Below are 18,147 nucleotides of genomic sequence, written 5' to 3'. Positions count from 1 at the left end.
CCGCCAGTCACTCTGTCACTGACCACTATAGAGCCTGGCTAGATTGAATTTAATCAGTTTTCCCCACAGCAGCCAGAGCAAGTTTTTACAAATGTAAATCTCATCATGTCACTTCACATGATCTTCCTCCCACATCACTGGCTTCCCATTGGCTCTCAGGATAAAAACAAAAATCCTACAAGACCCTGATGACCTGACCTTGACTCATTCCTCTGGCTGCATTCCTTACCCTTAGCATCCCAGCTCTGGCCCTATTGATGTTTTTTTTCAAGTGTTAACCATCTCTAAGGCCATCAAGCCTCTACAGAGGCAGACACCTCTGCCTGCCTCACACATTACTCACTTTCCCACCCTACTGCTTTGCCTTGATCTATTTAACATCATCCTTCAGATGGCAGCTGGGACAGTGCTTCTGTTTCCCCAAACCCCTGAGTTCCCTAGCCTCCCCACCAAGTTCAATTCCTCTTAACACAAACTTTCAAGGGAACTGTTCTGCTCTGTCATAGCATTTGTCACAGTTCTCCTTTATCCATCTGGGTGATTCTGTCTTCCCCACCACCTGTAAATTCCATGCAAGCTGGGGCTACACTTATCTCTCTCTTTTTTTAGGGCCACACTCGCAACATATGCCAGACTAGGGGTTGAATCGGAGCTACAGCTGCCAGCCACAGCCACAGCCACAGCCACAGCCACAGCCACAGCCACAGCCACAGGGTATCCAAGCTGCATCTGCAACCTACACTGCAGCTCACAGCAACCTTGGACCCTTAACCCACTGAGCAAGGCCAGGGATCCAACCCACGTCAAAATGGATGCTAGTCAGATTCATTTCTGCTGCACATAACGGAAACTCCAAGCTACATCTCTTTTTGTTCATCCCATTATTCACGCAGGCAGAAAGGAGCTCAAATATTAGCTACCTGAGTAAAGAATGCAAAAGCAGATTATTTGTATCTCATAATTATTTATTCAATGGTATGGAAATATTTTACATACAGTCAGAAAGCATTTAACGCAACTAGAGTTATAGTAGGTCATGAATGATTATTATCTACACCTGACTTCAATTCCAATAATTTGGGAGTATTTTTTCCTTTGTTTTCTGAATTATTTGTGGAAATTGTTGTTGTTATTCATCATCATCATCATTTTAAAGAAGTGCTTTTTCTTGTCTCTGAAGCTAAATTTAACCAGAGAGCAACAATATGACTAAATTAGTAATTACTAAATTACTAATTAAATTTCTCAATTACTAAATGAGACATTACTAAATTAGTAATTAGTAATTATATTACTAAAATTCTGCTTGAAGCAAGACAATCAGTAGCCGGGAGAGGATTTAGATTACTTACTGACACAAACTCTTCAAAACTGATTTTGCCGTCTTTGTTGTTGTCAGCAACTGTTAGAATTTTCTCCACAATCTCGCGAACCTTGTAGCCAGGCAGAGGAAGGCTTGCTTCCTTAAACAGGTCCTGGAGTTCATAGTCACTGACATACCCACTGTTGTCAATATCTATAAAGATAAATTATAAACTATCAGTTATCACTTGTAACTTACTGGAGATGTGCGCTCAGACGGCTGTTTGGGAGATTCACAGGCATGCAGGACCTTTCACGTTTGTTTCTCAAGTGGCAGTAACCTTTTCTCCTGCATCTGAATTATACAAAGTATGCTATACACTTTATCTAAAAACTCATATTTGACGAACTTTACCCCCCTAGATTTAGGGCTGCCATAGGTACTTTAAGTGTATAGTAGGGACACTGTGCTGATAGATGAAAAAACTCAAGTTTAGCGTGTGACTACGTTTCACAGAATTAAGCATGGGGAAGTCTCAGATATCTAGAAGAAATACGGCAGCAACAGTCATAAGAGAACACCCACTTAGACTTTGGCTTCTTCATGGAATTTACAAAACAGATCTGCTGGCTCCACATTCCATATAAAATAGGTACATCACATAAAATACACATAAAGCACTTCTGTTCTCCATTTCACTTGGTGGCAGTTCTGTTTCACCTGTCAATAATTCATTGCTTCTTCATTATGTATTTATGATACCATTATGTAGGCTGAATCATGTTTGTTGTCATTTTGAGATTAGGTGTTCAAGAAATAACTTCACACCCACATTTAGACTTTTGGAAATAGGTTTCCAGATATTTTCCATTGTCACCGAGGTGCCCTTCCCTGAGTTTTCCCTAGAGACTGGATACCAATTCTTGACACAGAAACAAAGGCAACACAAATCAGTTCTGGCCAGAGTTGGCAACAGGGCTTTGGACTGTTTGATTAGTTGCTTGGATCCCCCTTGTACAGGCTCTCTTTACTCATCTGGTAGTAATTGCTTTGCTCCCTATATTTCTTCTTCCTTTCAGTTAAAAGAGCTGTCAGCACTATTACTAAACTAATGAGAAAGACAGAAATCTTTATTTTAAACACTCATATACACAAAGTTTTAGAATTAATACTGTTTAGAATGATGGAAAATTTCTAAATAGAATCTACCAAGAACCAAAATAGTGCTATACTCTCAAAAGTCAGCTAGGAAGCTAAATTGCTTGATATTAAAATAATTGCTTTCTTTGAATGTAGAGTAAAAATCTCATGATTTATTATATCACCCGTTCAGAACTGTTTCCTATAATTCTGAAACAGATAAACAGACAATGTAGTCTTAGATTTATAATAGCACTGTGGTGGTGATTATTTAAAAATAAACAAGATCAAGAAAAAGTTACTGACTTGCTAACCATCATGCTAAATTAGCATTAAAAGTTAGGGCTCTGAAGATGGAAAGATATGTGTTTAAGTTCCAGTTGCATCCCTACAACCTCTGTGGTTTGGGTGTAACATGACAAGAAATAACAGATACCAGTTAATGAGCACATATTCTGTACCAAGTGATTTGTTAAAAATTTGACTTACCACATGAAATCCTTACAACAACTCTGAGGTAGTTAATAATATTATTCTACCTTTAAAGATGAGGAAATGAAGGCTTAGATTAAATAGCCATGAAGATCCAGTTTAAAAATAAACAAGACTTTCCAACAACTCACCAACTAACAATGTGATTTTTAAATGGGCAAAAAGACTTGAACAGGTATTTCTCCAAAGAAGGTACACAAATAGACAATAAGCACAAGAAAAGACATTCAACATCACTAATCATTGGGGAAATACAAATCAAAAGCATAATGAGATATCATTTTATACTCATGAGGATGGCTATTATAAAAACAAACAAAAACAGACTGGCATGGAACTGAAGCCTTTGTGCATGGCTGGTGAGAAGGTAGAATGAAATAAAAAAAAAAAAAAAAAAAAAAAAAAGGAGTTCCCGTCGTGGCGCAGTGGTTAACGAATCCGACTAGGAATCATGAGGTTGCGGGTTTGGTCCCTGCCCTTGCTCAATGGGTTAACGATCCGGCGTTGCCGTGAGCTGTGGTGTAGGTTGCAGACGCGGCTCGGATCCCGCGTTGCTGTGGCTCTGGCGAAGGCCGGTGGCTACAGCTCCGATTCGACCCCTAGCCTGGGAACCTCCATATGCCGCAGGAGCGGCCCAAGAAATAGCAACAACAACAACAACAAAAAAAGACAAAAAAGAAAAAAGAAAAAAAAAAAAAAAAAAAGGAGGTAGAATGTTTGGCAGTGCCTCAGAAAATTAAACACAGAATTATATGATCCAGCAAGTTCACTTCTGCGTATATAACAAAAATAACTGAAAAGAGACACTTGAACAGATACCCGTACATCCACGTTCAGAGCAACATTATTCACAGTAGCCAAAAGGCAAAAACAACTCAGAAGCCCATCAACAGATGAGGGGATAAGCAAAATGTAGTAGACATTCAATGGAATATTATTCAGTCTCAAAAAGTAAGGAAAGTCTGACAGAGGCTACAACATGGATCGACCTTGAAGAGATGCTAAGTGAAATCAGCTAGTCACAGAGAAACAAATATAGGACTCCACTTATATGAGGTACCTAGAGTAGCCAACTTTATAGAGACAGAACGTAGGAGTTCCCGTCATGGCGCAGTGGTTAAAGAATCCGACTAAGAACAATGAGGTTGCGGGTTCGATCCCTGGCTCTTGCTCAGTGGATTAAGGATACGGCGTTGCCGTGAGATGTGGTATAGGTCACAGATACAGCTCGGATCTGGCGTTGCTGTGGCTCTGATTAGACCCCTAGCCTGGGAACCTCCATGTGCCACCGGAGTGGTCCTAGAAAAGACAAAAATACCAAAAAGAAAAAAAGAATAGTGGTAGTCCCAAAGGGCTTTAGGGGGAGAGGGGAGGCTGATTGTTGGGGAGTAAATCTTTAATAGTGTTTAATGAGTATAATTTCAGTTTGGAAAAATGAAACAGTTCTAGAAATAAAGGGTGCTGATGGTTGCACAACAATGTGAATGTACTTAATGTCATTGAATTATACACTTAAAAGTGGTTAAAATGGGAGTTCCCTCATGGTTCCATGGGTTAAGGACCTGATGTTGTCACTGCTGTGGCTTCGGTCGCTGCTGTGACACAGGTTCAGTCCCTGGCCCAGGAACTTCCACATGCTGCAGGTATGGCCAAAATAATGGTTAAAATGGTAAATTTTATTTTATGTATATTTAACCACAATTTTAAAAAAATAGAAATATTTTAACTTCTTACTTCTCCCTAGAGACTCACAAATATATCCCATCTAGCAAGGCTGGATGGGCATATCCCTCTGCCTCTGAGAAAAGCTGTTGGGTACCAATTAGCAGAGGATCACTGAGTTCATGAGTAGCAATTTATCTCATAAGTAAAGTAAGGAAGTATATATTCTGCTAGTGTTAGCACTTCCCTCACACAGAGCGAATCATCTTGCTATCAGAATTTTTCCATTGATGAATTATTTATTCCAAATATCATTAAATAAATATTGTAAGATTATATGTCCATGAGTCATAAAGATTCAAGTTGGTGTGTGAAAGAAAATAGACTCCTAATTCATTCATTTTTACTAAGACCTAGATAGCACTTTTATTCAGGCTGCCAAACTGCACCTATAAAATAACAAAAAATACCAAACTAGGAGATAACACTTTTATTACTGCCTCTGTTTCAGTGCTCGAAATGAGCAGAACATTCAATAATTGCTCAATTTTTGTCTTGAAAGGATTCTGTGCACTGCAAACAATGCTCCATAAAATGTATTTTTAACAAAAACTTCTTAGAAATTATGCCATACTCATGCTATACTCTACGGATGAATACACCACCTGTATAATAAAGACCAAGACCACAACATTCATCACAAACCTAAGGTGGCCATTATGCAGACTGTATGCTGAAGGTCTGAGTTATTCCGGAAACAGCTATGCTGGGGGAAATGGAAAGGCCTGGTCAGTCACAGAATGAACTTTATTTCACAGCAATGGTTTGCAAGTCATGAGCTTCCTGAAAGTTTTACTTTTTAAAAACTTAATTCTTTTGGAGTTCCCTGTGGTGCAGGGAGTTAAGGATCAGTGTTGTCACTGCTATGGTTCAGGTCGCTGCTATGGCTTGAGTTCAATCCCTGGCTCAGGAACTTTCACATGCTGTGGTGAGGCCAAAAAGAAAAAAAAAAAAAAAAAACCTTAAATCTTTCTTTACCTTGGTCTCTAAAACTCATTCTACCCTGCATTTCCTCTATATTAATTTTAGTCTAATGACTAAATGATTATTTATTTATTATTATTTAGACTAATAATTATTCACCAGGTATGTGAGGAATACTGGCACAAGACCAACTGTGATCATGCCACCCTCCCTGGTCTACCATCTGACTGTTTTTCACGGAGTGCTCTGATGCTCTAGGGAGAGAGCCCATGGAGGCAGAGGCAAGGAGGGCGGTGTCAGTCAATGTCCCAATGTCTGCTCCCTGTGCTCTTCTTTCACCAGCTGCCCTTTCCACATGTATTTGTGTGCAGATCAGAGCAAAAGACAGTTCTTATAGTATCTTGGTTTGCCACAGGTTTCCTAAGAGCAAAATGCAGAAGAACTGTGATCCAAAAGACGATGGGGGAATTTTTTTGAAAGAAAAAGACAAAGCTGTGAAAATGAGGCCCTAAAGGCAGAAACAGCGAATGGCTTTAAAAGTGAATGAAGAAATAGAAGACAGATGGCTTTTAAAAACATCACTGAGATTTTTAAAATGATGCATGGGGGAGAAGGAAAATAAGACATATGGCCTTTAAAAACAATTATCAAGATTTAAAAATATTCTGACATAGTCACATGTCAGAATGTGTTATTGCTCATGACAAACACATGGAGGCCAGAGTTCAGTTTACAGACAAGGAAGTATTTCTATATTTTTTTTTCCTGTAATGAGGAGATTGTGTTAAGCATATCCAGTTACACTGTCATTCATTAACCTGGATTATTCTCTGCAAAGAAATGGTCAAAGAATTCAAAGTCCAATTCTCCCAGAAATTCAAGCCAGTCTTAGTTTAATCTTTTAGAAGAAACAAAGAATCCAGCGACACCAAGATGGGGGAAAAAAAAAAAAAGAATAAAACTGGGGGTTAATGGGTGGTGTTAGAAGCAATGATGGGTTTTGTTTCCTTCATGGAAGACTGATATTGAGCAGAATGGTAACAGTGTATTTAGATTTTCTCAAGCATACCTATTTTATTAAATGCTTCTTGTAGTTCTTCCAGCTCCTCCCGAGAAATGGTGGTGGTACTGTTCTCCATCTCTGAATAGGAAAGACTATCTTCAGGTCTTTATATCTGGAAAAAGCAATGTTGGAAAAAGAATGTTAGTCCTATGGAAACATCTATCTAAGCAATAACAGAGCATACAAGCGGTAAAATATCTAGAAGAAATTGCCTAAGAGGTCTTGCTGACAAGAACAAATAGGAATAGATCCCTGGGTAACACTCTTGCCAGCACAGGTCAGCCAGACAATAACTGAGATTCAGTAAAGGGAAGGAAGAAAAACACCAGTTTTTCATACCCTGTGCTTATCCAGGGCATAGGCACTTCTCAATGGCTTGTATAATTTTCACTTACATTTGACCCTACCATTTTCGTAAAATAAGCATTTCACGTTAAGAAAAGTATAGTATTTACAAATGTAAAGTATGTGGTCAGAAAGTAAAAATTTAGGACATGAATAAATGTCCACAAAAAGAATAAGTTAGAGCCTGATCATCTTGGGATGGAGCTTGTGGCTCCAAAGTTCAGCGTTAAAATATTCAACCACTGCCTCCTCCTCTCCCTTTTCCTGTGTTCACTGGGGTGCATGTATCTTTTCAAATTAGCGCTTCTGTTTTTTTTTTTTCCAGATACAGACCCAGGAGTAAAACTGCTGGGTCATATGGTAGATACAGTTCTAGTTTTTTGCAAAACTTTCATACTGTTTTCCATAGTGGTTGCCAAATGTACATTCCCACCAACAGTGTACAAGGGTTCCCTTTTTCTCCCATCCTCGCCAACATTTGTTATTTGTTGTCTTTTTGATGATAGGCATTCTGACAGGTGTGAGGTGATATCAAATTGTGGTTTTGATTTGCATTTCCCTGATAATTAGCAATGTTGAGCATCTTTTCATGCACCTGTTGGCCATGTGCATTTCTACTTTGGAAAAACATGTATTCAGTTCTTCTGCCCATTTTTTAATGGGGTTGTCTGCTTTTTGATGTTGAGTTGTATGAGCTGTTTATATATATCGGATATTAACCCCTTATTGGTCACATTATTGGCAAATATTTTCTCCCATTCACTAGGTTGCAAAATGACAGATTTCTATTACTTATTCTGGGGCCTGATTCTAACTAAATCTTTTGGTTTTAAATACACACACACACACACATGCACGCGCACTCGCGTGCACACACACACACACACCATTGTCCACTATTTAATTCTATATTGGTTTTAAAAAATCTGAGGAGATCAAGTCAGTGGAGTAGGAAAAAGGCAGTAAATGGAATTCTTACCCCCCAGATACAGTTTTTTTAAAGTAAGCATTAAATACATATTCACATTTTATTGAATTCTCACTTTTAGAATGTTTTTACTGTATTTAAAACTATTTATAGGCATACTTTGTGTTGAAAGAGATTAAAGAGTCCTCTTAGGATTTTTAAGAATAACTCCCAGCCTGCAAATGCTAATTCTGTCGTGGCTGGCTTTGAATCTCTGTGGTTTTGGTCATCCTGCAAATCCTTTCTCATAATCAAAATGGTTCCTATGCCTTGCCTCAAGTTTTAAAAATAGTGGTCCAATTTTAGCATTTACATGCCACAGAAAGGCTGCAAATTAACAGTCCTTGTGTTGACCTTGAATTTGAAAAGATAAATATACCTGGGTTCTATTCTTTGTTCCAACCTATTCAAATTTATGTCATTTGTTAATTACATAAAATATTTGTATTCTCCCACAATCAGGCAAAAACAGCATATAAACTAACTAAAAAAGAAATTTACTTAAATAACATAAGTATAAAGAAGTTATTTCAAGTTCTTTAGTATTTAAATGAAACAAATAGAAAAAAAAAAAAAAGAACCATCTTTAAGATACATTCTTGGAGTTCCGTCGTGGCGCAGTGGAAATGAATCCAACTAGGAACCATGAGGTTGAGGGTTCAATCCCTGGCCTTGCTGAGTGGGGCAAGGATCGGCATTGCCATGAGCTGTGGTGTAGGTCGCGGACGTGGCTCAGATCCCGTGTTGCTGTGGCTGTGGTGTAGGCCAGCTGCTATAGCTCCAATTAGACCCCTAGCCTGGGAACCTCCATATGCCGCGTGTACGGCCCTAAAATACAAAAAAAAAAAAAAAAAAAAAAAGATATATTCTTAAAAGAACAAAGCAAGGTACAGAAAAGTATAGTTGGGGTAGGGGAGCTAAAAGTGTTGTATGTTTACAAAAACATTTCCAGAAGGAGTCAAAAAAAGGTAATATTGATTGCCTCTTTGGGGAAATGGGGATTGAAAGATACAGTGGGAAAGGGGCTTACTTTTCATTATATACTTTTTTGATCCATTTTCTTAGACTATAAGGCTACCAAAACCAAAAATATCAGAAGAACAATAGAGGTAATTGTGGTAAAACAAACCAGAAACAAAACACATACTAGTGGTCTGAAGGCATATATTACTGACTACTAATAGATACTGATAAGATGAATATATAGTACCTATATCTATATGTCACAATTTTAAGAGCACCTATATTTCCTTACAAAGCAAAAATAGTATGATTAGAGTAGTAAAATAATGTATAGCTTTCCACAAAAGCATGAAGATTTATCAGTAGAGTGGTTAATGGAAAATACATTGCCTCTTTTATAAGTATAGATTCATGCAGAAACATAGATCAATATTTTTCTAAGTTTTTGCAAAATTATAATGTCAGGATTCTTCAAAAACTAAGTATAGTATATGATGTGCCTTAAGCATTTTTACAGAGTACAATAAACTTATCAGGAGCAGAGTTCCTGTTGTGGCACAGAGGAAACAAATCCAACCAATATCCATGAGGATGCCGCTTCGATCCCTGGCCTCACTCAGTGCGTCAAGGATCTGGCATTGCCGTGAGCTGTGGTATAGGTTGCAGACACAGCTGGGATCCTACATTGCTGTGGCTGTGGTGAGGCCAGCAGCTATAGCTCCAATTTGACCCCTTGCGCCTGGGAACTTCTACATGCTGTGGTTGTGGCCCTACAAAAGCACAACAAAAAACACTTATCAGTATCAGGAGCAACACTGCTGGCTAAGAAATACAGTCATTTGATTTGAGGTATAAAAGACTGCTCTAGTTACATGATCCCCACATAAACTGCTTACTTACCATGATGTTTTTCCATGAAAAAAATGTTGCTGCCACAGTAAAGCAGCACTGATTTTTTTTTTTTTCTTTTTAGGGCCACACCCACGGCATATGAGAGTTCCCAGGCTAGGGGTCAAATCAGAGCTACAGCTGCCAGCCTACGCCACAGCCCCAGCAATGCAGGATCCGAACTGTATCTGGACAGTTCACCACAATGCAAGGCCAGGGATTGAACCTGTGTCCTCATGGATCCTAGTCAGGTTCATTAACTGCTGAGCCATGAAGGGAACTCTGAAACAGCACTGACTTTTAAAACCTTTATGGAAGAGAACTAATTTTTGAAATAGTAGGTAACATTTTAGAAGAAAAGCCCAATGACCCTCTATCTTGTAGCCCAATATTTATCTTTCTCTCTAGGCCCACATTGAAGCGATTAATGTACTGTCCTAAGTGTTTTGTGTCTAGTTGTACTTGATCCTCACCACTCTATAAGGTAGGTACTGTTTCCATTTCATGATGGAGAAACGGATGCTTCACAGGATTGAATGACTTTCTCAAGGTCCCAAAGTGAATAACTCTCACAGTTTCCTAGCTGAGCTGTGGCAGGATGCAACTCGGTCTCATTCCTGCCTCTAGGCCAGTATGTTCTACAGTCTCCCCAATATAATGTGATATCAAATCAAACCACAAAATATGTAACTATTTGTACAATAATCATACAATAATTTGCATAATATATGAACTATATATTATATACCCCTGAAATAGTAATTTGCATTTTAAAAGAAATCAGCCTCTGTAAAATTCTTAGTAAAGTTCGGGAGGAAAAAAAATCCAGCTAAATCAATTCATATGTATTAAGCACATAACCTGGCAGTCCTGAAACACTCTAGAATACACAGTGACCAGGAGTCACTCGACAGTTTTAGAAATGAGCACATCACTATCAGGTACCTAAACACCTATCACTGAAGCACACATACCTGGATGCCTTAGACAGCTCCGAAGAGCATGGTTTCCCAAAGTCAGTCCGGAAAGATGCAGCCCAGAGGTGGCCAGGACCTCTGACCAGAGATTAACCAACACGGCAGGTTGTGCTGAATTCTTCCCATGGATTTTGACATGTGCCCTATACGTCTTCAATAATTCCAACTCTGCTTTCCTCCTCCGCATATTTTTTTAGCCCATATAATTTTAAAAAACCTTCTTTCACCAATTAAAGTCTTTTTTCCCCCTTTCCTAATCCTTAAGTATACCTTGACACAAACAAACATAAATTTGGAAAGTTAAGAAAGCATATTCTAAAAATGAACTTCTTAATTTAGATGAAATTGGATCTGATTTTTATCCTCCCTCAAATTTCTAACTTTCTTGAATCTTTTAAAGCTTTACCAGGAGTTCCTGTCATGGCTCAGCGGTTAATGAATCCAACTAGGAATGATGAGGTTTTGGGTTTGACCCCTGGCCTCGATCAGTGGGTTATGGATCCAGCGTTGCCATGAGCTATGGTCGAAGACGTGGCTTGGATCTCGCATTGCTGTGGCTCTGGCTCTGGCTGGTGGCTACAGCCCTGATTCAACCCCTAGCCTGGGAACCTCCATATGCCGAGGGAGCAGCCCAAGAAATGGCAAAAAGGCAAAAAAAAAAAAAAAAAAAAAAAAAAAAGCCTTACCAAAATTAGTCTCAACAGCCCTTTACAACTGGCAGGATATAAAGTCCTTAGGACAGTTTCAGAGAAAAAGGCCATTATAAACAGCTTTGAGACCAACGAGACTTTGATACATTTCCACAATCCCAAAAGCCCCAACTTCAAGGGGGTTTTCACTGGCTCCTTTTGACTATTCTGTTTTCCCTCCTCCTACTGTGGTCCTCGCCCAGGTCACCTGAGATTCTCAGTTCACCAAGGACTCATTGACCCAGGCCAGGCAGCCTTCCCCTAGCCTCTCCTCCAAAATTCCCTTCTTCTTTTACTCCCACCCTCTCTAGTATCATAAACAATAATGGCAAATATTTAGAGAGGACTTTCAATGGGGCTGGAACTATGCCATCCTGCTCACACACATGAGCTCACTATTTATCTGCTTTTCCACTGATGGAACAAGCATCCTCCCTTAAAATGTAAATTAGAGACTTGCAGAGATTAGGTAACCTGCCCAAGGAAGGTAGACAAAATCAAATCTGTTTCTAGTGCCCGGTCTCTTAAATTCCACATAACATTCAATTAACATCCCTCTTCTCTCACTCTAAGCATCGTAGGTAGAAAAGACTGATGACTGATGACTAATTCTCACATAAGGATGCCTGACTAATACATCCTCAAAGTGTTAATTATTTATATTTATATTTATATGTTAAGGGCAAGTACCTGTTTTCTTTAGTAGAACAATGGGCAAACACATTATTGTTTAATCAACAGAGTATTTATACATCAGTAGATTGAATAAACTAAAGCTATTTCTCAAAAACAGTAAATGGAAAAAACAAGCTGCTAAAGAATACAAATACTATGGCAATTATTATAAATTATAAAAGTACAAAATACTACATGTGTTGGTTGTGTTGCCATACATATATAGTAAAACCTAAAAACACAGGGAAATGACACAACAAATCCAGAACAGTGGTTGTCTGAGAGGTTGGTAAGGAACACAGCTGGCAGCTAGAGCTAGACCCTTTTTTTATTCAAAGACAAATTTTCAGTAACTGTGGTAAAATTTTCAGCATCTGTTCAATCTGAGCAATAACTATATGGATATAAGTTATGTTGTTTTAAACAATTCATAACATAAATTTTTTAATTTTTAAACTAAGTAAAAATAATACATGAATAATACATGAAATACATGGATTTCCCTGGTGGCACATCGGATTAAGGATCCGGCAATGTCACTGCAACAGCTTGGGTTGCTGCTGTGATGCAGGTTCGATCCCTGGCCTGGGAAATTTTGTATGCCATGGGCATGGCTAAAAACAATAAAGATAACAAAAGAATACATTTTGAACAAGAGAAAATGTCCCAAAGCCCCTCAAGGCTTGAGGGAGGGCGGTTAGTACCTCTTGTATCATTAAACAATCAAAGTAATTACTATTATGGTGGCAGGATAATTTATTAAAATATAAAGCTGTGTTTATTCTCCCTTCCCCTCAATTAGAACAATAAATAACTCTTGTCTTAGGAATTCTGACAGCACAGAAAACAAAACCAGCTTGGAATCTGTGGTATCCTCAGTCTCTGGGCACAAGCACAAACCTTCTCAAGGGCTCACTTAGGCTGGGTGTCCTGGGAATGATGGAGTGGCAGAAGAAGGGCACCTCTGAGAAGCCACTGGAGGGGGAAGATGGAAACGAGGAGAGATTATCCTGATGGAAAAGGAAGGGAACCTGTGGATGCCAGCAAGGAAGACACTGCCCCAGGGGAGGAAGGGAGGAGGTCAGACAATGTGCAACTGAAGTTCTGCTGGAGGGACCCAAGCAGGAAGGAGCCAGTGGGTGTTTCCCAGGTGGCCGCTGAGGATGGAGGACCAAGCACAGAAGAGCTTCCTGTGTGAGACCCCAGGATAACGGGCAGATTCCAGGTGCCTAAGACTTAACTAGGCAGGGTGAGGAATCACAGTCAAAATAAAGTTGCTTTAAAGAACATAAAGATATTTCTTTCCTAACTGACTCTTTCTTCTTTTTAGGGCCACTCCTGCGGTATTTGGAAGTTCCCAGGCTATTCCTCTAATCAGAGCTGCAGCTGCCAGCCTAAGCCACAGCCATAGCAACACGGGATCCGAGACCAAGACGCACCTGCGACCTACACCTCAGCTCATGGCAACGCAGGATCCTTAACCCACTGAGTGAGGCCAGGGATCAAATTCACATCCTCATGGATACTAGTCAGGTTCATAACCCACTGAGCCACAACAGGAAACTCCCCTAACCTGAATTTTACAGTAAAAGCCTTGATAGTGTTTCTCTAAAGAAGTGACTAGAACCAGAGTTTGCTGAGCATTGAGGTTTCTCTGGTGAGTAGTGGTTCTACCCATGTCCTGTCTCTTTCCCATCTCCACAAACCACTCTCTTTAGTTCCCGTGACAGCCCTCCTCTGTCCTTCTTCAGCCCACACTCAGCTCTCCATTACAACCTGAAAGATCACAGGGCCCCTGGAATAAGTCACCATGTGAAAAGGTAAACAGCTGAGAAAAAAAAATTTTTTTTTCTTTAAAAAAAAAATTATTTTGAGGGCTGCACCTGAGGCATATGGAGGTTCCCAGGCTAGGGGTTGAATTGGAGCTACAGCAGCCAGCCTACGGGACAGCCACAGCAACGCCAGAACCGAGCCACATCTGTCACCTACACCACAGCTCATGGCAACACCGGCTCCTTAACTCACTGAGCGAGGCCCAGGGATGGAACCTGTGTCCTCATGGATATTAGTAGGGTTCATTTCTGCTAAGCCACAACAGGATCTTCAAGGAAAAAAAAAAAAAAACTGAAGAGTTTTCATTCTAGTTTAAAGGAAACCTGGAAAAATATTTTCATGTATCAATCATATCTTTGGCAATCTCATTCTTCGATCACACTTCACAGTGGGGAGCTGCATAGTCCATTCTGCAAAAAGCCACATCCTTGGTCCATATTAACCTGTTAATTTTTCCCAGATTTTCTTTAGTTAATTGGAATGTCCACTGACTCTCTAATGCAAGTATGAACTGAGATACTGCTAACCTTGTTAAGTATTAGTCTCCTACTCTACCCACTAGCCTGGACTGCCCTTTGGGCAGAGCAAGTTACTAATAGGTACAATATAATTCACATTTTCCCTGACCACCTTTTCTGCTCTGAAAAGAACTGAGCTCAGCTTCCTGATTGATTCCACAGGGACAGCTATGCTAGGTAACCTTTCCTAAAAAGTGATCAGTTTGATTGCTAACAGCCAGGATTTTCCAAACCCCAAACTATATTTAAAATATAATTGTTATAAAGAGCTAACTTTATTCTCAAATAGGAAAAATAATTTCCTAAATAATTGCCTGCACAATCCTAGAAACCATAAGTAGGCACCATTATGATGGGTGAAGCCAGGATGAAGTGACATTTGGTTCCAAATTGACTCATTTGTGACCTCTCAAAAAGAGGCCTGACAATCTCCTGCAAAAATAAACAAACAAACAAAAAACCCAACATACTGCTATCTTAATATTGGGGCTCTTTCCTCCTTAAGTTTTTCTAAGTATTAACCATCTAATTACTCCCCACTCTACTAAGTTAACATGCTCTCTGCCTCCTACTCAATCCAACAATCCACTCCCCACATGTCCTTAACTCCTCCTCACCTGCCTGAGACATCATCACCTCTGCCTCTACCTTGGCTCTTAGGTGTTATTCACATACACTAATGTATTCTTGATTATGTGTTGCCTTGTAATAGGCAAATTTTGCTATTTTATTCTTTTGTTCTTTTTTTAATTTTTTTGGCTGCACCCTCAGCATATAGAAGTTCCTGGGCCAGGGACTGAATCTGAGCTGCAGCTGTGACCTGCACCACGGCTTTGTCAATGCTCAATCCTTAACCCACTATACCTGGCTGGGGATCAAACCTGAACCTCCACAGTAAGTCGAGCCACTGCAGTCAGATCCCTGACCCACTGTGCCACAAAAGGAACTCCCTTGCTATTTTATTCTTATTCACCATCCTAACTTCATTGCTGGCTCTTTGCAGGTAAAAGATACTTATTTCCTTTCTTTATGTTCCCCATGGCCTTATGGTATGTATATATTGTATATATTTGGGGTAAGTTTAGTAAAATTCACTAACAGTGATATTTCCCTTAACAGGGCAGGAATAATACTAGGTTTAAAAAAAAAAAAAAAAAAAAAAAAGCCAAACAAAACAATGGTCTGTGGGACATGTGCCCCCACCAGATGTGTTAAAAGACTGAGAAAGGGTTTCCACACCTCAATAACAGTCCTCCTCGTTCACTCACCTCCTTATTCATTATTTATTCACCAACAACTTATGAGCACCTGTTGACTGTGTTGAATATTAGGGGCACAAAGATGGCACAGAAAGTTGTGAACCCACATAGGTTCAAAATCCTTCAAAATAATCCTTTGTCAACCTTTCCCCTAAAACTTTTTTTTTTTTTTTTTTTTGTCTTTTTGCCTTTTTGCCATTTCTAGGGCTGCTCCCAAGGCATATGGAGGTTCCCAGGCTAGGGGTCAAATTGGAGCTGTAGCCACTGGCCTACACCACAGCCACAGCAACTTGGGATCAGAGCCGTGTCTGCAACCTACACCACAGCTCATAGCAATGTCGGATCCTTAACCCATTGAGCGAGGCCAGGGATCGAACCCGCAACCTCATGGTTCCTAGTCGGATTTGTTAACCACTGAGCCACGACGGGAATTCCAACCTTTCCCCTAAATCTTGCAATAATTTTTGTCAACTTCTTATCCTTTAGCATAGGAGCAAATAACACAGACTCGTTCTTCCCTAGAGGAAACTTTTAAGTGCCAATGCTTTTGTCTGAGCACCAGATACAGAAATAAGGAAGCATGCCGGCAAAGTAGAGAACAACAGAGAAAACTTGCCTACATCTTGTCCCCACCGCCTCACTGCATGGACCACTGCAATGGGCATCTCCATAACCAGCCACAGTTACATTCATCACAGTCTAATTTGTACAATTGGACAATGACCTGGGATTGACTTTCTGAGTATTCAGGGGCTCCTAGAGTTTCTACCAACACCTTTCTCCATCCACTGATTTTAAAGCCCCAATATGAAGCCCCTAGTAAGGGAATTTAAATTCATTCATTCGGGTATTCAATAAATACATACTAGTTGACTGAACTAAGCATGGAGATTTAAAGATGAATAAGAATTAGTCTTTTCTAAAATAACATTCACTATGATGCTGATAAGATTTTACTATAAATGCTTGAGAACCTTAACTGAAACCATTTTTTGTTGCTGTTTTGTTTTTGTTTTTTGGCTGTGCCTGCAACATGTGCAAGTTTCCAGGCCAGGGATCAAACCCAAGCCACAGTAGTGACAATGCCCGGTCCTTAACACTTACACCACCAGGGAGGTCTGAAAGTATTTTGTTTTGTTTTGTTTTTGTAAATGACATAAAATAATCTTATGATTACTTCTCTTTGATAAACAAATTAGAATCACCCCCAATTCATTTTCTATCTTAATCTAGATTTAAAGGGACCTCTTTATATACCATATATTATTTATTGTAGGGGTCATTCAGCATATAGCAAATATAATCCTGAGTTGGAAGTTTCTGGATAATTGTAGTCAAGGCTATTGCAGCATATAGAAGGGCAGTATGAGAAAGGTATAAGGTATGTGTGCATGTGTGAGTGTGTACACACATGCACACAAGCCCATGCAAACACATGCACAACAAAAGTAAGAGAGACAGAGACCAATGACTTTTGAAAAAAAACAGAAACAGAAGTTCTTGAAAAAGCATTTAGCTAAATGTGAAGGATTCTTATTGTGGCAAAACTCTCCTTCGTTATTAAAGTAAAGTGCAAGCCAGAGGGTTATGACCCAAACCAGAATACCAGTGTAAAAGCATGTGGTGAGGTAACAAGTATTTTGGGTTCAAAAATGGACTCAGACAAAAAAAAAAAAAAGAGAGAGAGAGAGAGAGATTATACAGAAGGACTTGGAAAAAATAGCCTTCCCAAGAATAGACACCATATTGAAACAGAGACTGCTGGCACCACAACACTGACCTCCACTACTCTGTGTATCGAATTCGGTCACTCAAGTACTTGATGTGTGCAACTGAATGAATGGTATGATGAGTTAGAGCCCTTTAGTAAATGGTTAAATCAGCATGTAAAGGAAAAAAAAGGTCTCTTCTCACAAGGCCCTTACTCCAGAGTTCTTCCCATGATTCCTAATACCAACAGGAGCCCATCCAGTTTGGCTTGCAACCACTTAAAGTCAGTTATTTAACAACTATTTCAAGTAGTTCCAAGTGCAAAAGTGACAAAGGGATGGTCTAGGCAGAGAGGGACAATGTGTAAAGCTCACCTGCCACTCTGTGCCCTCAGGTCCCCCAGGATGGGTGTGCTAATGATGGACCTGCCATGCTTCAATGGAACAGACACTGACCCTCCACTCAGCCTGTCCAAGGGGCAGGAAAAATCTCTGCCCCTTTGGGAGCCAAGCCAAGGATAGTTTTTTTGTTTTGTTTTGTTATTGTCCTTTTTAGGGTCACACATGCAGAAGTTACCAGGCTAGGGGTCAAATCCAAGCTGCAGCTGCCGGCCTACACCAGAGCCACAGCAACACAGGATGCAAGCCATGTCTGTGATCTACACCACAGCTCACGGCAA

The 18,147-nt window shown here is 39.7% G+C and overlaps 1 protein-coding gene across 5 annotated transcripts in view; it reads right to left on the bottom strand.

Moving 5' to 3' along the window:
* The window catches only part of PLS1 (plastin 1), a 126,442-nt gene that overhangs the window by 49,807 nt on the left and 58,488 nt on the right, over positions 1–18,147 (bottom strand). For 4 of the 5 annotated variants that reach the window (XM_021069572.1, XM_021069576.1, XM_021069574.1 and 1 more), the window contains 2 exons: positions 6,651–6,756; positions 1,353–1,516 (listed from right to left, as the gene is read on the bottom strand). In XM_021069572.1, coding sequence (XP_020925231.1) covers positions 1,353–1,516; positions 6,651–6,720 — 234 coding nt within the window. In that variant the 5' untranslated portion in view covers positions 6,721–6,756. Of the gene's footprint in view, positions 1–1,352; positions 1,517–6,650; positions 6,757–13,048; positions 13,073–18,147 lie in introns of those variants that run through there. The other variant, XM_021069577.1, reaches the window with a different exon arrangement.

Source organism: Sus scrofa, chromosome 13, assembly GCF_000003025.6.
Source record: "Sus scrofa isolate TJ Tabasco breed Duroc chromosome 13, Sscrofa11.1, whole genome shotgun sequence".
NCBI lineage: Eukaryota > Metazoa > Chordata > Mammalia > Artiodactyla > Suidae > Sus > Sus scrofa.
This window is presented reverse-complemented; position numbering and strand designations above follow the sequence as displayed.